The 27,478-nt window shown below is 49.9% G+C and overlaps 2 protein-coding genes across 4 annotated transcripts in view; both read right to left on the reverse strand.

Moving 5' to 3' along the window:
* CUNH1orf115 (chromosome unknown C1orf115 homolog) overlaps nucleotides 1–27,478 on the reverse strand; it is a 231,092-nt gene that overhangs the window by 164,764 nt on the left and 38,850 nt on the right. The window lies entirely within an intron of this gene.
* Nucleotides 23,637–27,109, reverse strand: HLX (H2.0 like homeobox). 3 transcript variants are annotated; one of them, XM_065739291.1, is made up of 4 exons: nucleotides 26,206–27,109; nucleotides 25,742–25,921; nucleotides 25,203–25,387; nucleotides 23,637–24,453 (listed from the first exon to the last, which is right to left on the reverse strand). In XM_065739291.1, exons 1-4 carry the CDS (start codon nucleotides 26,783–26,785, stop codon nucleotides 24,133–24,135), a joined length of 1,266 nt encoding a protein of 421 aa, XP_065595363.1. In that variant the 5' UTR covers nucleotides 26,786–27,109; the 3' UTR covers nucleotides 23,637–24,132. The 3 variants fall into 3 exon arrangements, with proteins under 3 accessions (XP_065595363.1, XP_065595280.1, XP_065595439.1); XM_065739208.1 differs by having other exon boundaries at nucleotides 23,637–24,471; XM_065739367.1 differs by lacking the exon at nucleotides 25,742–25,921 and having other exon boundaries at nucleotides 23,637–24,471.

Raw genomic sequence — 27,478 nt, forward strand, 5'->3', positions numbered from 1 at the left:
TCCCAGAGCGTTCTGGGTGTGTTCCCCTTTGACACTATTTATGTAGGCTTAACCTAAGCTAATTTCAATGGAGACATCAAAATTGTTTCAAGGTGCATCCTATTATAACCAGGATAAGTTTGTGGCTTAAGGTTTCTCTCTGCTATCTTCTGTGGTATTTATCAGCATGCGGAGGACAACTGAATGAAGAAGTAGCTGATAGCATCTAACTAACCGGCTGCTGTTGCTGGAGCAAATAAAAGATGTTTCTGGCATTCACACAAGTATTAAAAGGGGGGATTAAACAGATTTTTGGGATGGAATTCAGGCTGAACAATCTGCAATCCATCCTTCTGTGCCTCAACATTGCAGCGGTCTTCAAGTGATGGGTCTGAATCTTCCCAGTGTTACTTATTTTACCTGAACATGGGTCATTTCCAGCACTGGGGTAGTGCCGGAATGGCACAGCTGAGAATTTATGTCCTCATGAAGTATGCGTCAACTACTCATGTTCCCAGCATTTCATACATGATCACACAAGGCCATAGCATAAGACTCTGAGCAAGCCTGTCCAGCTGTAGGTGTCCCTGTTCACTGCAGAGGAGTTGGACTGACTGACCTTTAAGAGTCCCTTTCCAACTCAAACGATTCTGTGATTCTATGATCATCCCCAAATGCAGTCAGAATGTTTACAGGCATCAGAATCATCTCAACTGTGCCACAAGATTCTTACACTTAAATTTAGAGTAGTAGACAACAGAAGAACCTGTTTCCAGCTTCATCAGATATCTGGTTGTAAATTATATAACTATAAAATGAATTCTTAAAGAAAGTTTTCTCTGTGTTTCACACTTCCTGATTTTGGCAGGCAGTGAAAGCATCAGAATACTCCCAAGGAAGCTGGTGTTGTAAGTTCTGTCTCATGACGGGAGCAGAGAAAGAGAGCGAGAATATTGGGCAAGAATAGGTACCAGCAGCTACTTGTCTGAATAGCAATTTTAAATTAGGGATTCAATAAGTAATTTAGGAAACGTAATGATCAAATTGAATGATGCTATTATTAAAAAGCTAAAAAAAAAAAAAGCTATTGCTTTAATCATGCTACCTCTCTGAATGAAAAACAACAGCTAAACCATGGCATTAACCCAACAGCAACCATTCATTCCCAGACTAATACACTTGTGAAAGCTTTACATGTTCTGCATTATGCATTGCCAAGCAACTCTTTGCAAGTTGTGCCTGATAACTACAACCCCCCCCCCCATAGCACAGTCACAGCTGAAGTGTCAGATTTTAAAAATTAGGGAGCAGTGGGAAAGACACCAATTGTAATCACCAATCCAGTCTAACTACCATTCAGAGAGAGCTGGCTAAACTGAGTTTTGGTGAGAGATTTTTCCCTCTGAGATTCACAGAGCAGAAAGGTTTTGGTTATTAACAAATATTTTGTTAGGAAGCTGGAATTTGAAGTCACACCTTCTAGATGCAGCCTCTCACACTCCTCAAAAAATGTCCTCTTTCTGGGCCTAGAAATAAGCTTCCTCCTCATCTTTCCAGAGCTATCCAGAGAAAGCATTGAGGTTATTTTCCTCCCAAGAACAGGCCCTTTTGAAGGAGAAAGCCATAATCCCATTGAAGCACCATTCCATTTCACTGCCACTGCTGCAAGTCCAAGGATGGCAATGGTCTCCATAGCAGGTCACCACATCACATTGCTGTGTGCATTCAGTGCAATAAAAATCTAAAGGGAGACCCTAGCTTTGCTCAAGATCTCTCAAGGCCACACCTTGAGTACTGTGTTCAGTTTCAGGCCCCACACTACAAGAAAAACATGGCCCTAGAACACATCTAGAGAAGGACAACAAAGCCGTGAGGGGGCTGGAGCACAAGTCTTGTGTGGAGTGACAAAGGGAGCAGAGATTGTTTTGTTTGGAGAAAAGGATGCTCAGGGGAGATCCTATCACACCCTACATCTGCCTGAAAGGAGGTTGCAGATGAGAGAGTATAGCCCTAAGATGTACCAGGGGAGATTCAGGCTGGACATCAGGAAATACTTCTCCAAAAGAGCGGTGATGTTCTGACACAGGCTGCCTAGGGAGATGATAGAGTCACCATCCCTGGAGGTGCTCAAGAAACATTTAGATGTACTGAAGGACACAATTTAATGGGATGTATTGGTGACAGGTGGACAGTTGAACAGGGGTCTTCTCCAACCTTGATTATGATTTTTTTTCTTACCATCCCATTATTTTATATTTCTCTCTTGCAGTTATTTTTTTTACAAAGCCCAACACTCTCTGGATCTGAACAATTCTTACCAAAAATCAGATTTGGCTTTTTTTTTTTGTTTGCACGTCTATCATTTGCAATAAGAAGGTTTTATTCATAGCGGTCCTGACATTTGTATTTAGAACTCATTTCTGCTCTGAGGAATGTCTGTGCCAGCATTCAGCGAGGAGAGAATTTTATAGTTGTGTTATCAGCTCTGCAAACAGGAGATTAAGCAAGAGCTGCTGAAGTGGTAACAGATTTTTAGCTCCATTGGAATCAATTGCTCTCACCCCTCTGTTGTTGCCCTGCAGTATTTATCACTCAGATGAGCTGGTTCTCCCCACATACCTGCCCATGGAAAAGAACAACCACCTTGCATTATCTGTAAAACAGCTCTGTCCTGAAACACAATAGCGCATGAACCTGACCTGATAATTTATGAACTCACAGCTAAGCAAGAAACAGTTCCCCCATAGCCCAGGGAAAACGGGCTGTAATATGTTAAATCTCTTTTTTAAATGTAAAATCATATTGCCATCCAGGTTTGTGGCTTTTTTAAATGTGGTTGTGCTCAAAAATGACATGCTTCTACTCAATGGATCTGCTGTCTTCTGCAGGAAATTTGAGGCAGATATGTTTCATTTACAGACAAAAAATAATACCTTGTTTTTGTATTTTCTACTCTGCTAACAGCATAGAAGCTGTGCAGCCCTGGGAAAAGCAGCCAGCCCTCCTCTGGTTCACGCACCATCTACAGCACTGGTAATTAGCTTTAACCGCTGGGTTTTGATTGCCTGTGCAAAGAGATTAGTTCAACTGTTGTATCCGGGGCTGGATCCATGCAGCAGCTGGCTAGAGAAACTGGGCCACATTTTCCACTGATACGCAACGCATTTAGAAACTTGTGTTCCCAGCTGCAGCTATCTCCAGTTCCTGCACACCAACCTCCTGGAGCTGCAAATCTCCAAGCACCAACAGCTCACCAAGACACTCAGCATCTTTGAGATGGGTCTGATGTGCATGTGACGGGGTGGACAACATACCCAGGGCCCCGGGCAGTGCTGCCCAGCTGTGAGTACTCCCACATCTGCCATGCATTCAGCTATTTTTAGAAGGGTTTGGCCAACAGGTGGGATGTGCTGCTGGAGCCGATCATCTGGTCCTGGGCCATTTTGTTTACAGGGTGAAAGCAAGTCCAAATGAAATTATCCCTTCAAACGATTTCCCCATGACGTGATCTCCCAGAGCCAAATGGATGCCATGCTGTCACCCAACAATCCAGCTGTTTGTGTGCAGCCCTGGAAATAAGCATGCTGAAAGCAGACAATAAAGCTTTCAAGTCCGTCTGTTCTTCACTGCAAGAGATGATGAAGCTGTTATTACCTCACATTTTCCAACTCAAAGCAGAAAGTTCCTATTCTGATGGTCCAAGCTGCAGGAAGGGCAGTTCTGCATGAAAGTTCACATTTGGTGTAAGCAAATATATTCTGCACATGGCATTTTGCATAGAGAGTGCTGTGAGCTGATCTGCAAGGCTGAGAATCAGAACCCATTCCATGAAGTCGAGGAGCAGTGTCAATGCTTGCCAAGTGCCTTTGCAAGCTACAAAAGACTGTGCAATTTCTTTGCAAGGTTCATGCCTGCAGGGATCAGCTGGGCTTTGATCAATCCTTACATTGACATCCTCTACAAAGCATTCAATCTATAACAAAATTATCCCTTTCTGGTGATTTTGTGGAATGTTCAACATGGAAAGCAGCTGTCTGAGGTAGCTAGCTCCACTTGTCCCCGGTATTTCATGATGACAAATGGGATGTATTTCCATTCACTTATCGTAAGATCAACACTGCAACCCAGCAAGCTTATTTATTGTCAGCCAGGGGATGGATGGTCTTAAGTGCCTTCCTTAATAGGGGCGATTCCCTAACAAAAGCACTACCCACAGATCCAAGTATCCATCCTCAATTTTTGCCCATCAACAATCACATGTAAAATGAGACTGTTCTGGCTGATCCAGCAATATAACTGTAACTATTTTAAATTTCTTTCTCACTTGCCAACACAAATTAGTGTGATTTTCCTCCCTCAGACTGGAAGCCCAGAGAGAGACCATGTGGTCCTCCGTGTTGCACAGGATCTACACCACCAGCTTGCCCCATCTCTGTGCTGGTGGGGAGGTGTGTGCAGGGAGAGTCTCACCCCGTGCCCCTTGCTAAGGGCTCTCTGGGTGCTTCCTGCCATATGCTACAAGCACAGCATTAGCAGTGCTCACACTGATAAGCTGTGACCCAGCGATGTTTGTACTTCTCAGTCACCTTTATTTGTTTAAGAGGCCAGACAAGGCAAACACTTGCAACGCCTTGTTTATCCTGTGGCTTTCACTGGAGCATATTAAACTCATCATTACTTCATATAAGCTAGAGATAGGCATTTTTTCGCTGGCAAGTGTTGACAGTAAGTAACAGACACTCTGCCACAAGGTAACATGTTTATATACTGGTGCGAATGCCTGGTGGATTTTATCCCTGTAAAGCTATCACAGATAAAGAAGCTACTATCAGATAAGTGACTATAATAAATGGCCACAATTAGTGCTCTGCTGATGAGACTACTCGGTGGTCTCTGCTCCGTCTTGGACAAACCCCAGGCAAGTTTGCTTAATATAAATGGAGACAAGGACCCTTTAAAATAACATCATCCCCACCCCCCACTCCAATTTCTGGGAGCATTTTACCATAATACCACTGCTAAATTAATTGAAATCTCCCTGTATTTATCTTCAGAGAACATACAGATGGGAAAACCAAATCAGACATGAAATGTGTCTGTTTCCCCTTCCATACACACACACACATATACCAAGCTCCCTAGGGCTCAGAGATCTATGAATCTGCCACTTGAAGCCACAAGAGAACTAGAGAACTACAATAAGCAAGGGAACCCAATCAGCACTGAGCTCCATGTCCTACCATCCTATTGATAAAAATGATCACATCCAGGCCACATTCATGGGTGTGGTGGCGAAAAAAGTCTCCACCTCTGCTGCAGTCTAACCCCCTTTCTCCTCATTAGCAGCCCTTGTTTGTAAAGCACACTTGTGTTGCTTCATGAAGTGTTCTTCTAGTCACTGCTTTCAAGGCATTTCTGTTGACATCCAGCCAGATCTCATTAAAGCCAGGACTCAGAAATGAGAGCCAATAATTTAAGCACTTTTGCTGAAAAGGTCTTTAGAAGACATTTATACCCTCACACAGTCTAGTCATTTATAGAATGACATGTATTTACAATGGACTTACTCTACATATAAATAAGTGTGTATATATATAGACACATGTATATACATATGCATACATATATAGATCTATGAATGCACCGAAAGATTTCTGACATACTTTTACAGCCATTAAAATAATGATAATAGAAAAGCTCAGACGAACTAGATGCAAAACAGGCTGTAATCCTTGAGTTATTTTTCATCTGGAACTAAAAGTTCTGTTTATGTAGTGCCAAAATGGCACCATCCAGCACAGTGTAAGATGTCTCCTGATCCATCTTCTGCCCCCTCCCAAAACACAGCGATTTTTCAGAATAGTGGAAAAAGCTCTGGTGTAAAAGCATGCTGCTACTGGGGTTTACACTGCTGTTCATTTAATATTTCCTAATAATAGACCTAGGAGAAAGAGCATTGAACAGTAGAGTAACCTCCCACATACTCCACCCCAGGAATGAGGTGCTTGCATGAAGTAGGATTCATGATGGCTCTCTGAATTCCCATTGACAGAATATCTCAAACTCAGAAAAGTTACACAGGCATCAGCATGTTTACCTTTGCATGAGCTTAAAGCAGATTTATTTGACCTTTGGAAAATAGGATAATACTTCTTGTTGAAAACACCATGGAGCCCAGATTAAAGGAAGACTACCAAGTAGTTTAAGCTCCAAATCAGAGCTGTCTTTAACTGTTATAATTTGAGGGCAGTCTTCATTTAATTCAGCCAAAAAGCAGTATGTAGTGGCTGCCCATCTATGCACGTGGCTGTGTCAAGTTGTACATGTGTTTGTGCAGGCCATTGCATATGTTAAGCCCTGGTCCCTCCATGGAGGAGCAACTCTAGTGAGGTAACACACCATAATTAGCTCAGATTAGTTCAGTTCCAGTACAGATAGCACTTTAAGACACCGCAAACAATCTACATAAAGCTTCACACTGAAAGGCAATGACAATTATTTCAGTGTTACTACACTGACAAGCATTTCCATAGAGAGAGCACAGACTTTGTGCAGAACAAGTAATTTCCCACCATAAATTCATCCACGTAAGTCACCATTTCTTGTTCTGCATTTGTGAGAAAGTTGTGCCAGTGCAGAAGACCTCCTTAGCATTTAAAAAAAAATCTAGGAACAGTTAATGTCTTTAAGTTCAAATCACTGCGCTGAGCAAATCTGCAACGTGATGATGACTGCTACAACAAGCTCATGGCACTGCTTCTGGTCAGCAAAGAATGCAATTAACCCACTGTATTACAAGTCACAAACACAAAAATCCAGCTCCTCTGACAAGGGTTTTTAGGTGGCCCAGTTGAAAAATCAATAGTTTTAGTGTTCTCCACAACCATTCACAAGAATTCACATATTCAAGAGGCAAGTGTATAGAAAAAAATCAATAAATTCCCTCCTCGCTGCATGGCACAGAGATGGACTGCATACCAATAGATACAGAAAGTTAACGGAAGGACCATTTGCTTAATTGTATTAATTTCAACTGAGACAGCCAAGGGACAGATACTTTTCTAAGTTCCCAAACTCATTTATCTCCTTCAATGTTATTGCCAGCCTGCAATTGCTTCAAATAGATCAGGTTAGAATCAATCCTTTCACCTATCTGCAGTGAGATTTTAATGGCTAAAAGAGCTGGATCCATAGGTGGGTGACATGCTGAAGGAAGGGATTACCCATTGAGCCAAGGCACAGGTGAGCTAAACAGATGCTGCATAGAAAATACCTTGAGGCAGAAGTGGCTGTTGAGTGCCACTGCAGAGTCTTGTCACAGTTATGGATTCACAGTGGAAGATTAATGCTAATGTGGGTCATTCCAAACCCTCATACTTCCATGGAAAAAAGACTACTTCGGTGGTCACTTTTAGGTCTGAAAGCAGAAACTGAGGTTTACCCAGCCTATTTGTGCCCTGCCGTATCTTCCTCATCCACAAAAACAAAATGCTTTGACTTACTCATGGAACCACCTGCTATTTCCTATTAACCATTCATCCCTATTGGCATTATTATTTCAGTTTCATAGGAGTCATTAGTTATAAAGCATTCTCCTGAAAATATGAAACCACAGCAACATCACTGAGTTTTAGATGGAAAAGATGTTATTTCTAGCAGTCCAGTGTCTTCTATTTCCTCACTGACAAAACTGGATGTTTGTAAGAATTCAAGCAAGACAGTAATGCAAGGAAAGGAAAAAAAAAAGCTTTTTAAGAAACAGCATGAAAAAGCTTTACTTCTCACACCTCCTTTCCTTCTTGTCATTCTGATCTGTTTGTATGAGTATATCTGAGTCAGCTTTCCGCAAAGCTATGCTTTTGTAAATTAAATAGCTATTAAATACAGCTCCTGAAATTAAAATAGCTATTGCATTCCTCCAAAATTCCTTCTTAAATCACAGTTCAGGAAAACATCATTCACTTTAATGGAGAACCACTGTAATGGAGCAAGAAGCAACTTGGAAGCAAGAGCAGTGAAGACGGGAAGACATGGTTCAAATTTCCCTTGTATTTTCTTAGGACGTAAAACTACCTTTACACAAGTAACTTGCACAGTTTCAACCAGTTTGTGTCAACCTCTCTACTCTTTATATTGGAAAAAAATTGGAAAATGGATGTGTGACAAAGGTGCATACACATCATAGAATTAAAAGACCACTAAGATAGTCTAGTTCAGTTATCAATCCATTACTACACAGAATCATAAAGGTTGGAAAAGACTACAGAAATAATTAAATTAATGCCAACAACTGCATTGACTTCCTCATAGTAGGCTGAGAAAGGCTTCCTGCACCTAGATGTATTTCATAGTGCCTATTTGTCATTGCTGCAACCTTTTCAAAATTGTAGCCCAGACTGATCCTTAGGCTGATTCACATACATCATAACATTTAATGATACTGCCTGACTACAAAGGTGGTATTGCTTAATACTTTGCCATACTCTTATTCTTTAAAAAATGGTGTCTAAAGAGTTCATCACCAACATAGAATGGTTTCTGTTGGAAGGGACCTTGAAGATGACCTAGTTCCAGCCCCCTGCTCCAGGCAGGGACACCTCCTTCTAGAGCAGGTTGCTCACAGTCCCATCCACCCTGGCCTTGAACACCTCCAGGGAGGGGGCTTCCTCAGCCTCCCTGGACAACCTGCTCCAGAGTCTCACCACCCTCACAATAAGGTATTTCTTCCTGATAACTAGTCTAAATCTATCCTCTTACAGTTTAAAGCCTTTCCGCTTGTTCTGTCACTACATGCCCTTATAAAATGTCCCTCCTCAGCTTTCCTTTGTGCCACCATCAGGCACTGGAAGGTCGCTATCAGGTGTCCCTGGAACCTTCTCTTCTCCATGCTGAACAGCCCCAGTACTTTCAGCCCCTCATGGAGGAGGTTCTCCAGCCCTCTGATAAACCTTGCAAACCTCCTCTGGGCCTACTGCAGCAGCTTAGTGTCCTCTTTGTGTTGGGAGCCCCAGAACTGAAGTTGAAAGAGATTTGTCCTTTCCAACCACAAGCTAGGCTAACCTAGGAGATGCAGTGCTCACTTCTCAGAACCAATCTGAGTTCATCTGTTCTGTCAGCCTTGATTGTCAGTTTTATACCAAGAAGCATTTAAAGTCAGCTAAATATCCAAACAGATTGCAAATACAACAGGGTTTACACAACAAGTGTACATCTGCAATGCTTGTTTGTGCCCCAGAAGCTTCCCACATTAAAAAAAAATGTTCCAAAGACTGCCTTTCCTAGTCTGGTACTTGGTGGCTGATTTATTAGCTTTTCTGTTTTCATCAACATGTTCAAGTTGTTAAAACCCATCCTGTTAAGCCTAATGTGTCTGGTATTCATCTTCATCTCAGTACCATCCACAATAACAAGCACCAGACCTCTGTTCTATGGCTGTAACACCTCTCCAGGAATATCCCCCAGTAAAAAATAAAATTTAAAAAAAGGATGAGTGGGATGAGCCTGCCTCCACCTTAGGGCAATCCCTTGGTTTTGCTTTCCTTGATAATGACAGTAAGTTGTTGCACTGCCTGCACTTTTGTTTTCTAATAGAGAGGGTGAAGGAGTTTCTCATTTTTAATGAGCTTGCAACACAGCAAGTAACAAAGGCTTTTCCTGTTCCTGTGGGAAGTATCTGTTTTCTTTATTTCTGCAATAGCAAAGCTTAGCTGCAAGCATTGGGTAAACAAAGTGTTCTGAAAATATTCACTCTGATGCAGCTTCGTACATTCAGTGACATTTGCATATCAGAACTCGTTTTTCCATTTACTCCACCTCTTTCAGTGGAAGCACCCCTCTGCTGAGAATAATCATACAGTTACAGAGTGGCCTGGGAAGGGACCTTGAAGCCCACCCAGCCCCACCCTCCGGCCGTGGGCAGGGCTTCCCCCCCCTCCAGCTCAGCTGCCCAAGGCTCTATCTAGCCTGGCCTGGAGAACTTCCAGGGATGGGGCACCACACTATCACTGCAATCCTGATAAAGAGTGAATAACATTAGTGAGATATCAGTTTCATAACTATACCTGTAAGTAGACCTTTTCAAGTAAAATCCACTTCAAAACACCCACTCTCCCAGCAGTGGACTGCCTCTCCTTGAGCATAGTTTTCTCCAGACATCTACTACTCCTTGCAAAGGCATCACCCTCCTCGACTTCCCATCCCCCTCCTGGCTCCCCTTTGTTCCATCTGATGGCCCCTTGGTTGTGCACCTGCGTCCCTTTCTGCTGGGTTAAGTTAGAAGCACTAAAGAGTAGTTTTCATCAAATTAGGGTAACCTACAGACCTTCTATGAGGTCTTAATGAAACAGGGAATAACTGTAATTCCATATAAGACCTATGAGCATCTACACACATTAAATGCTATGCATATGTTCAGCTCAGTAGCAAGCTGAAGAATCAACTATCAAATCAGAAAACTTAAGGCACTTTGCCTATTCACAGATACTCTGCAAACAAAAAGAGGAACTCCAATCACAGAAAAGCATTATATTGTAAGTAGTTCTGCATGCAGGTCCATTAGCAACAAACACGTTGAAGGAAGTAATTATTGTGGTAAATTTATTAACAGAGCAGGAAAATCCCTTTGTATCACTTCTCATCCGCTTCGCTTTTTGCATTGTTCTGCATGTACACACACACACACAGCCTTACCTTAGCTAACTTAGGCTCTCCCCCTTTGGGCTAGAAGTGCAACGAGACTTCACAATGAAGCAGAAGAGCTGGAGAAAAGGGGAAAAGAAACAAACTAAAAGAACAAAAGACAAGCAGAGCAGTAGCTCAGCTGCTTTAATACCTTTGCAGGCTTTTATTTTTATTTTTATTTTTTTTTTTAAGCACTTTGATTGGAAAAGGTGTGTTAGTATTTAATTAGATGACTGAAAGGCTTCAGCTGTGTGAGAAATCAGGTGTTTACCTGATTGGAGCTCCACAGCTGCTGAAAGCCTAAAGGAGATTATTGCAAGGGAAAGAAAGAGTGGAAATTCTGCTCAGCCCCATTGGAAAAGGCAGTTTGAAAGTTGGCATTTTTTTACATCTGCTTCTGATCTCATCAGTGTGAAGGCTGCACCTACTAAGGTGCGAGTAGATTCCCTTAGAGTCATTTGCAGTAAATGTGAGTCTAAACAAACACTAGTGATTTGGCTGCTCTGTAACTTAACCTCGGAGTATAGCTAGGAGTGTGTGTTGCAGAGTGGATTGGCCACATAGAAAACCTGACAAAATAGAACACAGGAGAGTTATGGCTGAAAGTAAGAGTTATGGAGAATTAAGAATATACAAATAGACTGGAACTCAGTGGGTAGAAAGCCACTTCACAAAATAAATAATGTTGTTTCGGCATAGGAGTATTTCATCCCCCAAAATGCTGGGGGTCTATGGTGTATGGTCTGCAACAGGATAGCTGAAATGGGACGGGAGCACTGTTGGATAACACTGGTGACAATGGCTTTTGTTACAGGATTGAGAGTTAATTGGGCTTTTGAGCACTTTGAGATCCGATGAAAAACACAAGATGGGAGCCAAGCATGTAATTATTATTGTTGTTAAAAGCAATATTACAACACCAACGTGTTGTGAGTGAATCAGCAGATGGCAAATGCCTTTCAGTGAAGGCAAAGGCAAAATAATACGTCTGGTAGCAAGGGGTGAAGCTAATGATGATGTGCTAAATGAAACAGCCATTCAGCTTGCGGGTCAGGAAAAAACATTTGGGAGTCATTGTGGAAAAAACATGGAAAACATTACCCCAATTCAGAATAGCAGCAAAGGTAGAAGCTAGAGAGGTAGTAGTGTTCCTGCACAAAAATTTTGGTGGATCCCACCAGAAACCATACAGATCATTATTGCTGGATGGGGATGCTCTGTTCCTGAGCCCAGTCTGCCCGGAGGGTTGGACTAACTCCCTCCATGAATATATCCTCAGGGACAGCTGGACTTGGGGCTGAGGCTGCGAGGGGAGGTAACCATGAGGGGATCCAAAAGTTCATTCTAACAGCGTGCGTGATGGGGATTAATTGCGCAGCATGCAAAGGGTACATGCCAGGGTTTCATTCATTATAATGTGGTCACTCAAGCTCTAGCTGGCCATCTCATCCCCCCATCTCCACTTTCCAATGAGCCTTTCTGACCAGACCCAAACCATTAGCGCAGAGGCAGTTGGCTTTTGTTTGCTTTTCTCCTGATCCGTCTTTTTTTCAATAGGCTCCCCTGCTAAAGTGTAAGAGTGCTTAGCTCCTTTTAAAACAGAAAGGTCTGAGCCCAGTCATCCACTAGTGACTCCTTTGCAGCCAGTTAGCCCACAAAAATAAGCAAACCCGAAGGAAGGAGTCAGAGCCTAAGCCCTTTACGTGAGATTGATTGCAAAGTTGGTGGCAACATGACAGGCTGATTTGTGGTGGCTCCTCATAGCTTGCTTGAACTGTAAACCTCAGCCCCATTTATTTATTGTACAGCGGCCAGCTCGTCCCTCGTGCCCGGGAGCTCTCAGCCCTGCGCAGGGCGCATGCGTTCATGCAGGGACAGCCGTGCCCTTCCCAGCCCTGGGCTGCAATGTGGGGACCTGGAGCCCTCCATTGGGCTGGGTTCGCTCTGCTGTCATCCTTCCCACTGATAGCCAGAGCAGCTGTTTCTTCCTCCTCAGTAGCACGTGAATTGCCAGAAAGCTGGAGGGGCCCATCAGCTCCTTTCCATGCTTGGATCTAAGTCTGGATCTGCATTATATTTTCTTGAAACAGTAGTCGCATAGCGGGTCCCTCTACCTTCCACACAAACGTGATTTAATGTCTTCCTGGGGAGCGGTGAGCTCATCTGCTTTAACGTGGAATCATAAGAAGTATTGGCTCCCCGCTTATTAATGTAATCACTTTAGACTACTTGATATGTCCTGTATACAGCTCACGGGGTAGAGTTTTATAGCACATTACCGCACCTCCATATAAGTCTAAACTGGTCATAAAACATAATCACTTACTGAAAAAAAAAATATGTATTAATGCTGCTACAACTAGGGCATACAGCAATTTTCATAGCAACGGGTAAACAAAGGCTCTGGCAAAAGACTCATTCCTTTGCTCAGAAAAATACAGATCAGAAGGAAAGCCATGTTGCCTTCCTCCATCTCCTCATCAGCCTCACCCCCAAAGCACCCACTGACTGTGAGAAGAGGTGTGGTCCCAGATGGGTCACAAGCTGGCAACTCGGTCCCTCAAGTCATAGTGACATCTCATTGCTGAATCTCAGCATCAGCCTTGGAATCACTTTTGCCATTCATCTCGGAAGCATCAGCCTCTAAAGAAAAAGAACACCTCTGGGAAGCAGGAACAGACCAGCCCCACCAACATGTTTGTTCTCTCTGCATATAGGTGAGCAGCATCAAGGCAGATTGATGCCAAGTAAAGCTTGTCTAGACACAAAATCAGGTCAGGTTAAAAAGACTACTGTATTTCTGCTCTCTTCTGTTTATACGGCTCATATCAACACAGTATTTTAGTACGTGATGGCTATTTATGTATTTAACAGTTGTTGAACAGCTGTGCAAAGCACTGTCTGGATATTTTTATTTTAGTTTAAAAGTGAGTCAATATACAGTTATGTGTATTGTATGATTTAAGAACAACCTAAATGACCCAAATTTAAACTAAAGCAAGTATACATTCAAGCCTTTTGGTAAGGTTTACTTTTATTAGTTTAAAATCACACCTTAATTTAAACCATACCTGCATCCTGAGTCCAGTCTTCTCTGGTATTTAAATAGCCCTTTTCTCTCTCCACACCTAGTGGAAGGAAACTGAGGTTCAGGGCTGTGCTGGGAGAAGGCCGTGAGCACCAGGTATCTCTTAGATCCCAGCCCTTTCCTCCAACATCAGCCCCAACCCCTCCATCATGGTGCAGCTGTCCCACTGGTGAAAAACAGGGCTGAGAATGCACTGGTGGGAAAAATAAAGTGGCTTGCAGGTCGGGGCTGAGCACAGAGCCTGGGGGTCTTCAGCATCCTGGCTGCAAGCCCATCACCCCATGGCTAAAGATAGTCAACAGGCTTTTGAAGGGAACTCCTTCAAAAGTCAGCTGCCAATAAGTGAATTACAAAGTATCTGCCCAATGAAAATGATTTTGTCCTTCTCAAGTACTTGTACGTACACAGATATAATAAACAATGACATCCAGAGAAGGAAAGAGTATTCCCCCTCCACTTTCTGCTGGTTTCAACATCTGTTTTTGTTTGGGGTTTGGGATGGTCCTTTGGATTGTTGGGCTTCTTCAGGCTGAGTGGATAAGTAAAAAAAGCGTTTGTTGTATTTGTATTATGTATCAATTTTTAATAGAAAGCTCAGCATGACACATATAATCAGGGATCAGGGACAGCCCTGGGTGAGGGATGTGGGGGCAAATTACCACCTGATAACACTGCAGTAAATTGCTCCTTAATATTAATTGCACCATGTTGCTGGAAGGCACTCAGGGAGAGTGCGATGATAGTAGCAGTGGGGTTTTGTGGTGGGTGGGCAGCAAAGAGGACAGTTATTTCATACTACAGTGAGCAACCAAATGTTGATTGGACCTGGCAATGGAGGAACTGTTTCCAAGTGAGAGCAGATCATCTTCAGTCCTCCAGCAGCTAGCTTACATAGCAAGAAATAAGCACTTTCTCCTACCAAAGAGATCTGTTGGGTTCTCAGATGCAGAAGGTGTAAGCCCAGAACTTCTCACACCAATCCACGTTGTTGGTAGCCTTGAGATGAGCTACTTTGCTGGCCTGCTCTCAGCTTCAGGGCTGCCTTGGGCCTACAGAGCTGGCCAGAACCTCCTCTCTGACACTGCCTTGTGTCTGAATGAGATGTTTCACAGCTAAGCATGCTCTTCTCCTCTTTTCCTCCAACTACTATCCCTCCTAGGGCTCTTCATCTGTATCTGTATCTGCCCTTGCACTCAGGAGTTGTAGTTTTCTTCTACTTAATACCTTACTTTTTGGGTATGTTGTTGTTCATCACAATTATCATTACATCCTCTTGGCCAGGCCCACAAGCCTCTCACCACCAGATCCAGGCAGCTAAAGACCTTCCTTCTTTGAAGCAGGCTCTTCTCACCCACCTAAACCAACCAAGGCTATGACCTACATCTCCCAACTTCTATCTCTTGGCAGCAGATGACAGCATGAGTTAAAATAAGGAGCTGCAGGCTAGCAAGAGGGGGCAGAAGGATTTTCATTAGCAAAAGACAAAATGACAAAAGACAAAAACACTTACATAGATCCACCTTGCTGATAGCCAGGAGGTCTTTCCTTCATTTTAATAGAGTGTCCTACATGGAACCCTTAGCAGCAGGACAGCTTTATAAACACAAGCAGGATAATTTCCATCAGGGCTAAAGTAGAAGCAAATTTGCCAGAGCTGGAAAAATGAATCTGTCATCACAAGATCAGTATTTGCAAGTGTTTGAGTTTAGCTTATGACATTGTTTGTCTTGGCTTCAAGTCTATCACTTTTGATGAATACATTGTATTTCAAAGGCATAGAAATGAAGGCTTCAACAGCCACCTGCTTTGGAAGCTTCTCACACAGCACATCTTTCCATTTCTTGCTGTGCACAGGTAAGAAACGGAATGATCTCCACTGTTTCAACAAGGTGGCTTTTGGCTGCAATGTGTTCAGGATGCCAAGGTTTCCCTGCCATCTTGCAGCAGGGAATCTCTGTAAGCAGGATGAGATAGGCCCTCATATGATAGCATCAACAGCACAATCCAAAAATCAAAGTTAGGAGAAAATGATATCAGGTGACAAGTGCAAGGTGCTGTGTTTGGGTTGGGGCAGTTTGTGTACTGTCTGGAAGAAGAATTGTATCAGAGTAGCCCTGCAGAGAAGGACTTGGGGACCCTGGTGGATTAAAAGCTTGATACAAGCCATCAACATGCATTTAGAGCCTGGAAGGACAATTGTATTTTGGGCTGCATGAGAAGGAAGGTAGCAGCAGGATGAAGGAGGTGGTTGTCCACCTCTGCTCTGCCCTCGTGAGGTCCTAGCTGGAGCACAGCATCCAATTCCACAGTCCAGTGCAACAGCAGATTAAATAATTGCTCCAGAAAACATGTAACAAGATACCTCAACTAATATTGTAGGAAGCTGCTTTAAATAACAAAATAAAAAGACAACTATGGGTAAAAAAATGCCCGTTTGGCCTTTCTTTCCTACAGGGAGGGCTGGAGAGTCTCCTTGTCTCATTTTTTCTGATTACTATTCCATACCAGCCTTTTACGCAGTGTCATTCAAGGAATCTCACAAGGTGGATCTTGTGTAAATTGCCTTTAAAATAATCTATCATGGCAAACTTCAAGAAAAAGGAAGTTTAGAATTGATTAAGCCAACACAATGTTTTCCCCCAGTTGGCTCCGTGCTATTGGTTTTCCTTTTTTTGCTCTGTTTCTTCTGCTACCAGCTATGTGGTGCTGCAGCCCATCCCCAGCTTTGGACTGAGATGGCAAAGCAGGGGTGGGACTAAGATGGCAGACCAGCTCTTGGCCTAAGATGGCGGACCAGGGCTTGGCCTAAGATGGCGGACCAGGGCTTGGCCTAAGATGGCAGGCCAGGGCTTGGACTAAGATGGTGGACCAGGGCCTGGGCTAAGATGGCGGAGCAGTTCCTGGGGCTGTGTTGGAGGTTGGCACATAGGGCTGCATGGAGCAGGCCAGGGGTGCTTGCTGAGCCCCAGGCAGGGCTCATGGGTTCAGCAGCATGGCCACTGCCAGCATGGTGAGCCCCCAGATCACCCTGATGCAAACATTTGTGGATGGGTGTCTACCATTATGAGTTCACGTCTGTCAGTTCCAGTCCAGCAGAGCGTCCTCTGAGCTGTACCCAGCGAGGAATGGGGAACCCCAAACCAGGACTGTGGAAATGTGAATGAGGTCGGTGTGACACCAGGCAGGGGATGGGCTGCTGAGCTCTCTCCCCTGTTGCCTGTCCCTGGGCCAGGCCTGAGCAGCCAGAGTGCTGCAGAAACACACTGAGTAAACATGCAGAGCCGGTATTGCTAACCACTGCTCCAGGAGGAAATCCATGCAATGAAAAAGTCATCAGCACGTTTTTATTTTTTTTTTTATCCATTCCTCTCATTCCTCAGATTGAATTTCTTTCCATGCCATTTTTTCAGCCCCCCTCCCCCCCCCCTCACATGGCTGTTTCCTTCAGAGCTGCAATATTGGCCACCAGCAAGGAAAAAAGAGCTGATAAATGATGATGCACCACTCTCATTATTCCGTAGTTTTCTCTGGGTGGATTCAGACAGGCCCCAAATGCAAAGAGGAATTAGCTGAGCAGGTAGGGAGAAGGATGCAAAGTGAAATTCAAGACACGGGAGAGCTGCAACTCTCTGGAGGTCCGACTCTCCCCTCTACCTAAAGGCAGGAAGGAGCACTGCTCCTGCAGCGGAGAGCTCCTGGGGGTCTGGAGGGAGTCCCATCAAAGGAGTTGTTTTCCCATAGACCAAGGCTGAGCAAACCTTAATGGCTTCGTCCTGATTGAAGAATAAATCAGCTATTTGTTTATGACCCGAAGTGCATCTAGCAACCCTCCCAATGTTATGTGAGGAGCAGTGTTTGTGGTGTCTGTGCCCTTTTTGCTGCAGCCTGGTTCTCACCAACGACCTCAGCTAACGGGCTAAATATTGCCCACAAAGCTTCACTGGCTGCGGCTTCACCAAAAAAAAAAAACAAAAAAACACAAAAAGTTAATTAAAAAAAAAAAAAAAAGGCCAGCCATGTGTTTCCAGCACATACATACGCATGGAGATCCACATGTACTGGAGATAAAGTTAAGTGCAAGCACATGGAGCTTGTGTGGAGGAGCCAAGGCACCATGTGAAGGCTGTTAGTGCTGGGGGAGCGGAGGGGCTGGAGCGTGGGGTTGGCGTGTGGGAATGGTGTATGGGGTTAGTGGGTGGGGATGGTATTCGGGAGTGGTGTGCGGGCTCTGCACGCAGCACTGGGGCATCCCGTTAGCGGCACCTCTTCTGAACGGCTCCAGGTCTCCCTGTTTGTTTCAGTGGGAGGCAGCCTTGTAACAGCAGGCTGAATTATTCGCTTGTGCGGCTCTCCAGGCGCTGAAATATATGGGCTGCATTTAAGACACTAGACCCCGCTGCGCTTTGGGCTGTGTGCACGCTGTTTGGGCAGAAGGTATAAATTGTAAAATAAGATGACAATATTAGCATCTTCCCTCGGCTTCCCCTCGCCGAAAGAAAACCGCAGAGGGAACACTATTCAAGCATTTCCTTTATGCTCATAAGTTAATCAAGGAACATCGGGGAATGAGACAGTTTTATGGCTTTCCAGGAAAACGCGATACAACCCGCAGCCACTGAGTGTTTTTACAGTTACCTCTGCAAAGCGGGGCAAAGAGACCAAAACGACAAATAACTAAAAATCCGCTCTGGAAGGCCGGTGGGAAGGTGGTGGGAGGGAAATAACGTGCTCGGGACCTCCGAGCTGGCCGCTCGGAGACGGATCCAACGGGAATGAAAGCGCCGAGCATCGCGAGCCCCGCGCGAGGGGAGCGTGCTCAGCTTGTTGAGCCCGAAATGTACGAAAACGGAACCAAAATGGAATAGAAATCTGAAGAAAATGGAATAAAAGCGAAAGAAAATTCACTTAAAAAAAAAGATTAAAAAAATAATAAAAGTTAAACGAATTAAACGTGGTAAATCTCGGCTGTTTCAAAGCCGGCCAACTCCGGACCCAGAGCCTTTTGGCAGCCGCTGCCCTGCGCATCCCTCCTCCAGGCGGGGCTTTGTCGATCCCCGATCATGTCGGGGGGGTCCCGCGGTGCCCCCTCTCTGTGTCCGTGCCCCGGGGAGGTGCGGGGGCTCTGGGTACGGCCGCTCCCCGCGGGCAGCAGCTCCGCGCTCCTCTCCCCGCCCGCTCCGAGGTTTTAGGGCCGAACGAGTTCACAGTTTACGCGCAGTAAAACGTCAATATCGCGCTAATGGCCGCGGAGAAAAGGCACTTCGCAGGGATCCTCATAAAAAAACCTTTATTTGGTTTCCAGCGTTTTCTCGCAATCAATAAAGTCGGCTGTTATCTCCCCGCGCATTTCGCGGGGAGGTTTATTGCCTGCCGGGCGGCTTAGGGCTGAGACAGGAGTGCACCATACAAGGAAGGGACTCCCGATCGCCTCGGATCCGAGGCTCAGATTCATAAAATAGAGCCATCCATTACGCTGCCGATATCTGGAGCCAGCAAACGTACACAGACCGTAAATCGCCGCCGGCGGGGAGCGGGCCGGGCGCGGGGCTCCGCCCGCCGCATTCCTCCCCGCTCCGGGCGGGGGGTGCGGGGGTCCCGGCCCATCCGTCAGCGCCGCGATGACTCCGCGATGCGGCAAATGGGTCCTGTAACGAGGCGGCGGCTGACAAGGCGGCGCGGTTATCCTGTCCGGATGATGCATAATATTAGGATTAGGGCTTAGATCATCGCATGCTTTTAAAATCATCACCGCTAACTGGAGGGGAATTGGGGAGGGGGGCGGTTAGGGGGAAGGGGGGGAAATCCTGAGGGCTGCAGGGGGCAAAAGTTTCCGTGTGGATAATGGTTATAGATGGGGGGATTTGTGGCGAAGGGTGTGTGCGCAAATAAATGTATCTGCTGTGGCTCGGATGGAGGGAGGCGAGCCACTCCTGCTTCCCATTCCCATCCTGTCACCCCCACCACCATCCCATCCCATCATCTTCACCTCATGACCTTCATCCCACCATCCCCATCTCACCACTCTCATCCCATCTCCACCATCATACTCTCTACCATCCCCATGCCTTCACTCACAAACCACTACCCACATGCCATCACCCCTATCCCATCACTCCATCCCATCATTTCCAACCCCATCCCACCACTCTCATCCCATCAGTTCCACCATCCTCATCCCATCACCCCCTCCACCATTCTATCCCATCACCTCCACCTCACGACCTCCATCGCACCATCCTCATCCCATCACATTCTCCACCACTCCCATCCCATCACCCCAAACCAGCATCCTCATCCCACTCACTCTCATACCAACCCCATACAATCCTCACTCCATCACCCCCATCCCGTCACTTCCATCCCACCGCTCTCATCCCATCAGCTCCATCACCTCCACCATCCCCTGTATAAGCCCCCCATCTCCATTATTCCCAACACCTTATCCTACCCTATCACCCCAATCTCCATCCCAGTTAACCTTCCCTGCAGTGCCCGTCCCACTCCGTTCAGCCTCTCTGTTCCTGCCTCCGAGAGCCGCTGCGGGGAGCGACGGCCCTGGGAGCGGGCACGGCCGCGGGCGGCGATGGCTGAAACCTCTGATTTGGGGTTTGCCCGGAGGCTGGGGGTGGAGGAGGGTGGCCCGGGTTTTTTAAGGCAAGCAGAAATTTGATTATAGCGTACGGCGGCGCTCTGTTATTTGCGGCGAGCGGATTTCATTAACTGCGGCCCTTTGAGTCCCGGAAAACGCGGGCAGGGCCGCGGGGCAGGGCACGAAGGTGACCCCGAGGGCGGGCAGGGAACCGGGCCTCCGGACGGTGGCGCCGGCGGCTACGGGCTGCGGCGGTTGCGGATCGGCACGGCTCCGGGCACGGCTCGGGCCGGCATCTCCGCGGCTGCCGCGGAGGCTCCGCCGGGACCCGGCACCCCACGCTCGGCCCACTCCCGGCCCGGCCACCTGCTCCGCCGGTGGGAGGAGGGGGTTCACCAGCGCGGCTGCGGGTTCGGTCCGCTTTTGGGGTCCGGCAGCCGGGAGAGCGACGGAGCCCGAGCGCAGTCCGCCCCGTCGGGGCTTCGAGCCGCCCGGCTGCGGGAGCGGCACCGGCTCTAATTGCCGCCAACGAATGTCACCGGCAGAAGGAAAAACAAAAACTGCCTCCAAAGATCCTGGAGCAGATTTTGGCAAGGCTCCTAAAGACACCAATTAGCAAAGGCTAAACCCATTAATGAAGTGGCGGCTCTCTGGTTTCAGCCAGGTGGCGCGGATCAGAGCGGCCGTATCTGCCGAGCAGAGCTGCTCTCTCCTCCAGCCGGGACCTCACAGCGAACCTCCACATCAATAACGCGCTTAATGGAGCTCATTAGGGCCTGGGCCGAGGGAGCGGGGGGCAGCGGAGAGAGGGGCAACGCACGGGGGCTCAAGAGGACCCCCATCGCCGTCGCTGTGTGGAGCGGAGCTGGGGGCTCCCACTTCTGTAAAGGGACCGGGGGAGGGGGAGAGAGAGAGCTGTCTCCGCCTCATGTGGAAAAAGGGGAAAATAAAATACGAAAAGGGGAGAAGGAAAGCTCGGGCCGAGATCCGCGCGGATGTTGATCTCGTGGAGGTGGGCTATGACGGGAGCCCTCAGCATTCTCCCCTCGTGGGGCTCACCGGGTCCACAGACGGGAATGCGCACAAGCCAGCTCTGCGCCTGACTTATAGCCGAGGGCTCGCTTTATTTGAGTTCGCTGCTGTTTATTTAAGAAAGTGAATAAAGGTTTTGTGTAAACAGCCATTATTCCCGATGAGCGCCCCGCAGCCGTGAGGAGGGGGCGGTTTTGCAGCGGGGCTGCGGCAGGAGCTGACATTTGGGGCTCGCAGTTTGTCTCGCCGACGCCAGGCAGTCCCGAGGCGAGGGCTGCAGCAAAGCGCCGCGTGTGAGCGTGAAGCGGCGATGCCGAGAGGAGCGGGGTCTGAAAACAATTATTTTTTAAGACATCAGCCGAAGCCCGACGTTGAAATAAAACGCAAATATTTTCCTAAGGAGCGCGGCGTGAGGAGAACGCGGGGTTCGCTGCCTTTGAGCCCTGAGCCGCGGCCAGGGACCCCTCTCGCCTTTCCACTAAATCGCTTGTTTTAAATATTGCCTCTCTTTTCCTTTTTTTTTTTCCCTCCCGTTAACGTGACCGTTCCCATTTCCGAAACTGCCTCGAAGCCTTTTCGGAGCTGAGAGAGGTTTCGGGGAAGAAATCGGGCGAGAAGAACGGGATTTCGTTGCGCTTCGTAATGGGAGGGGGGTGAGGGGAGGGGAACGAGGGCTCATTGCGAAGCTGTTCTCGAGACGCAGCCGGAGGGACCCGGAGTGCCGAACGCGGACCCGCATCGGGAGCTGTGCCCCGGGCTGTGCCCCGGGCTCGGGTGGCCCAGAGCCGCCCCGTTCCCGTCGTCCTTCGGTTCCCCTCCATGGGAGGGGGACAGCGACCCTCCGTTCTGCCATCCCTGCGCTGCCCCACGGCCCGAAATCACGGAATCAATCATAGAATCGTAGCATATCCTTATCCTGAGCTGGAAGAGTCTCCACGAGGATGACCGAGTCCAACCCCTGGCTCCACACAGCACCACCCCAAATTCGGACCCTACAGTGGTCAGGGCCGGGGTCGGCCGGGAGGGCTCTGTAAGGTCGCGTGGGGCTGCTGGGGGGAGAGCCGCCTCGATCCCGAGTGTTGGGGCCGTTGGGAACGGGATCCACGAGGCGATGCTCGGCGCTCCGCCTCCAGAGACGACCGCCACCGCCCGAGTCCTCTCGTGTTGGCGAAGCTGCGAGAAATAAAGTAAACAAAAAGGGACCTCTACCTGGGGCTTGCCGGGACCTTTCTCCGGCTAGGTGCAGCACCGCGTTACGGACGGGTCACGGGCCACCCCGCTCCCGACGCTCCCTGCACTGTTATCCCAGCAACTGGGCTCCCTCCCTACTTGGGAAGGGGCACAGCCGCGCCGCTTTCCCCTGCGCCATGTGCGTGGCTTTGTCCACCTGCCCGAGCCACGCGGAGTTTAATGTTTTAATTTCTTCCTTTCTCCTCCGGAGAGGAACACCGTTATTCTCCCGTTATTCCTCCCGAGTTGCGGCGGGCCCCAAAACCTGAGCGATGCGCGGAGATTTTTGGCCCTTCCGCTTGGATTGTGGGCATCGCACGGGGCCGCTTTCCCGAGGCCGGAGGCGGACAGCAGCCGTCCCCGAAAAGCCTCGCTCCCCCCTCAGAGCCTTCGGGGACGCCCTATTCACAGCCCGTTCCCTGACGGACGGAGATGCAATGGGAACGGCACGGCAGGCTCTGCGCGCATCCACGGGCGCAACGGCACCGTTGAAAATCGCTCTGTGCGTTGTGGCTCTGCGCGCCTGTTTGCGCCTTATTTTCTGCCTCTCTCGTCCCCTCCTGGCCCACCGCAGCCCTCCCGGCTCTCATTTTACTCTGGCTCCTTTTTACCCCAAATGACTTCTGTCGACGGACACTCGAAAATTGCGCCCTTGACGTCATGCACGTCCTCCAGTCCACGCAGCGACAGCGTGACGTCACAGGGCACTACCACCTCAACCCCCCTTCCCCCCGGGGCATCTCCTCCCGCCCCCCGATGCGGTTCGTCTGTCCGAGCCGATCCTGCAACAAAACCCAAATCCTCCCCAAGATATCCATGTCCGTAGGTGCGCGCCGTCGGAGCTGCAAACGGAATTGGCGACTTTTTCGCCCAAGCGCAATTTTGCGTGATGAAATCCGGTTGTTGTCATCACCTCCGCTCGCGGAGGAAGGGGGAAAAAAAAAAAACAACTGTAAAAAGGCGAAGATCGGGATTTGGAGGCGAGGAGCAAGCGAGGGGCAGCCCCGCGACCGCATCCCGGCCAACAGACGGACGTGGTTACAAACCATAGCAAACATTTTATTTACAGGAGATAGATAGATAGATTTCTATATTTTGTCAGTGCAGTATTTCTCGGTCTGATTATTCGAAGCAACGCATTGCAACCCAGGAGGATGTCGGCAAAAATACTTCACATTGTAAATTGTTCGGGGGTGAGGGAGGGATTTCGGAGCGCTGTCCCTCGCTTGGACTTTCCCAGAGAGGGCAGGGGTGGGAGAATAAAGTTAAAAAATATTTTATATATATATATATATATATATAAAAACTCAGGGAAAAAAAAAAAAAAAAACGAACGAGAAGTCCTGCTCTCTGTCCCGTGGCCGGGCCGCGCTCCCTCCGCATGGGGCCTCAGCTCCCGCCCCGCGGCCGCTCCCCTCCGTGCCGTGCCGTGCCGTGCCGTGCGCAGGGTCCCGCCCGAGCCGCGCTGCCGGCCCGCGGCGGGGAGGGGACGTTCGGTCAGCGCAGAGCTCCGGCGGCGTCGCGGCCGCCCCGTCTATAGCCCCTCGGGGCTGGCGGCGGTGGGAGGCGGCGAGGGGAGGCCGGGGCTGGCGGAGGGCCTGCCGCCCCCGGTTTGGGGTTGGCTCTGCTCGGCGCCCTCAGTCCTTTCCGTGTCGCTGGGGGCCATGTCGAGCGAGTCGGGGTCGCTGCTGTCGCTGTCACCGTCGCCGTCGGAGCGGCTGGGGCTGCACTCAGGCTCCCCCGCGGCGGCGGGCGGCGGGACGGCCCTGGGGGCCGCGGGCTCGGGCTCGGGAGGCGGCTCCTTGTCCTTCTGGGCCTGGGCCTCCTTGGAGTGCCGCCACTTCATCCGGCGGTTCTGGAACCACACCTTCACCTGCGGCCGCGCCGCCCTCAGACGGGCTCACGGGGCCGCGCAACACCCGCGCAAAAACCGCGCAGCGCTGCGGGAGCGGGGCCGCGCAGGGAGGCATGGGGGGCCGTGCTCATCTTCCTCATCCTCACCCTCGTCTTCCTCTGCCCCCGCCCTTACACCACGAGGGTGATTTTCTAATTACTTATGGCTTTCTTTTTCGTTACTGTTTGTGTGTTTTAATAACCACTCCCGGGTTTGGATTTTTTTTTTTCCCAGATTGTTTTCTTTTGTGTCGTTCGTTTGTTCGCTTTTTGTTTTGTTGTGGGTTTTTGTTGTTGGTGTTTGTTTTGCTTTTTTTTTTTTTTTTCTCCCCTTCTCCTCCTCCTTCCTGGAAACTCAGGCCCTTGCTCAAGAAACCGCAGCGTTATACAACTCCGCGGGCCCTCAGCAGCAGAATCATCGCTGAGCGGCACTTAATGGCTCCGTTTGAGGCAGAGCTTTCGCTTCCCTTCACTCAGGGATTTCACAACGCGGGGAGGAAGAGATTTAGGGGAGAAATAAAGAAGTATAAACGGGGACAGGGGCATTATAAATACTACTCTTGCTCGGAGCTGAGTGCCTCCCTGGCGCTCGACTCGACGATATGTACGGGGCCGTAAAGGAGAAGCAAAGGGAAAAAGCTCTCCAGTTCCCTCCCCGTCCTCGCTGTCCCCCTCCCACCCCAGGCGCGGCAGGGAGCCCTCACCCCATACCTGGGCGTCCGTGAGCCCCAGCATCGCGGCCAACTGCTTGCGGTCCGGCTTGGTGACATACTTCTGGATTTCGAAGCGCTTCTCCAACCCTTTCCTCTGCAGGTTGGAAAAAACGGCCCTGGACCACGAGCGCTTCCTCTTATAGGTCTGAGGCAGAGTGTCCTTGGTCAGCACCGCGTACGGCCCTGTGGGGACAGACGGACGGACAAGGGGCGGCCCCGTTAGGGTTCGCGCAGGGATGGAGCCCGCAGCCCTCAGCCCACAGCCCGATCTCCTGCAGCCGTCGGGGGGTTACCCCGAGCGTATCCCGCTCCCCTCCGCCCCATCTCTCCGGGCTCTTTCTACGGGACGTGGCGAAGCTGGATCGGGCCCTAAGGTGCTCGTCCTCCCCCCATGGGGCGTCCCAAACCCGAGCCTCGCGAAGAAAAAATCAAATCGTCGTTTTATCATTATATATATATATAAAAAGAATGACCATCTCTAGCGTTTACAAACGCGAGTCCCTGCGGGCCCGGTGCCACGGGGGGAGCGAGATGTACCTGGAAAAGTGTCCTGAAACTGGTGCTGAACTGAGCTCCTTGGGGCCGTGTTTAGGGGCCCCAGAAGGGCAGAGGCCTCGTTAATGGGCTCTAGAGACGCGAAGAACTGGCCGGCGGACGGCTGCAAGGCGGGGAGGTGAACCCCGGCCTGGCGGCTGGTACTTAATAGCGAGGTGAGATCTGCGAGCACAGAACAAGGAGAGCGCGGTTACGGCGCGGTCGGGCCCCGACGGAGCGAACGGAGCCCTGCGGCCCCGCCGTGCGCTTCGGGCTGCGGGGGGAGGCCGCGGCCCTGCCCGCCTCGGGTTCGCTACTTTGAGGCTATCGCTATTTCCAAGGGGGATGTCGCGGCGCGGGGTGCCCGGGGAGAGCCCTCGTTCCCCGTTTCTCTTGGTGTAAAGCCGCGGGGACGGGGAGAACCACCCAGCGCCAAGCACGCAAAGCGGACGCGGCGATTTCTCTACCTCTCAGCGTGTTGCCTTCCTTCACTTTGGGGTCAAACTCCGCCGACAAAATGCGGTCGATGCCGAATTTCAGGTCCTTGCTGGCGGGCGCCGGCGTTGAGCCGCCCGTGTGGCCCCCGGGTCCCCGAGCCGGGGTTCCCCCTCCTCCGCCCGGTGCCCCCGTCGCCGCCGCCGCCGCGGGGTTGCGGTGCTGCGGGGCTCGGTGGTGGTGCGGAGGGTGGAAGGCGGCGGAGAGCGGCGAGAGGCGAGGAGGGAACGCGGCGGCGGCGGCCCCGGAGGGGGCGTCGGGGGCCACGACGGGCGTCGGCCGCAGCGGGGAGGCGGCTGCGTGGAAAGGGCCGCCGGGGAGGATGGAGCCGAGCGCGGCTGCGGCGGCCGCGGGAAGCCCGGGCGCGGCGTCGGCGGGTCCGGCCGCCGCCTCTCCGCCGGCGTGCAGGATGTCGGCGATGCAGAAGGACGGCTTCTTGGCCGCCTCCAGCGGGAAGCAGCCGCCGGCCGCCGGCCCCGCCGCCGAGCAGTAAGCCGCTGACCAGAGGCTGAAGTTGGAGGCGTAGAAGGGGGCCAGGCCGGCCGTGTACATCCTGCCGGCGGCGGCGGGGCTGCGCGCCCGGGGAAGCGGCTCAGCTGCCGGGAGCGCGGCGCGGGGCTGCCCGCCGGCCCGCGGGCATGGGGAGGGATGGCGGGGGCGGCTGCGGGGCAGCACTTGCCGGAGGGGCAGGGAAAAATAAAGTAAGATCAGGAAAAAATTAAAAAATAAAATAAAAAATAAAAAAAGGAAGGAGTCCCCAAAACTCGCGGCGAAAGGGAGAGAGCGAGCGGCGAGCGCGGGAGAGCAGCGGCGCAAAGAAAACAAAACAAACCCCCTTCCTCGCGCTGAGGAAAAAATGCACCCCTCCCTCCCCAAACTTTCTCTGGCAGCGGCTCCGGGCCCCGCCGCAGCCCTCGCTCCCGCCGCCCCCCGCCCTCCCGCGCCCAATCCGCGCTCCGCGGGGCCGGGACGCACCGCCCGCCGACACGCCCCGCACTGCCGGGCCGGGATGGGCCGCGCCGCGCCGTGCTGAGCTGCGCTGGGCCGTGCTGGGCCCCGCAAGGTGTGCCCCGAGCCCTCACCCGCGGAAACCCACGCGGGACGATCGCGCCCGGTGACGGCCGCAGCCTCAGAACGATTCCACGCTAAATGCGCGTGTCCCCCCCCCCACGGATACGCGAGCCCGGGTCGCTTCGTGACACGTTGCCCGCAGCCGTGAGCGCAGCGTGCCCCGCGCAGCGGTGC

This window comes from Cyrtonyx montezumae, unplaced genomic scaffold (assembly GCF_038088225.1).
Source record: "Cyrtonyx montezumae isolate F1298 unplaced genomic scaffold, pur_monq_1.0 scaffold_0, whole genome shotgun sequence".
Lineage (NCBI taxonomy): Eukaryota > Metazoa > Chordata > Aves > Galliformes > Odontophoridae > Cyrtonyx > Cyrtonyx montezumae.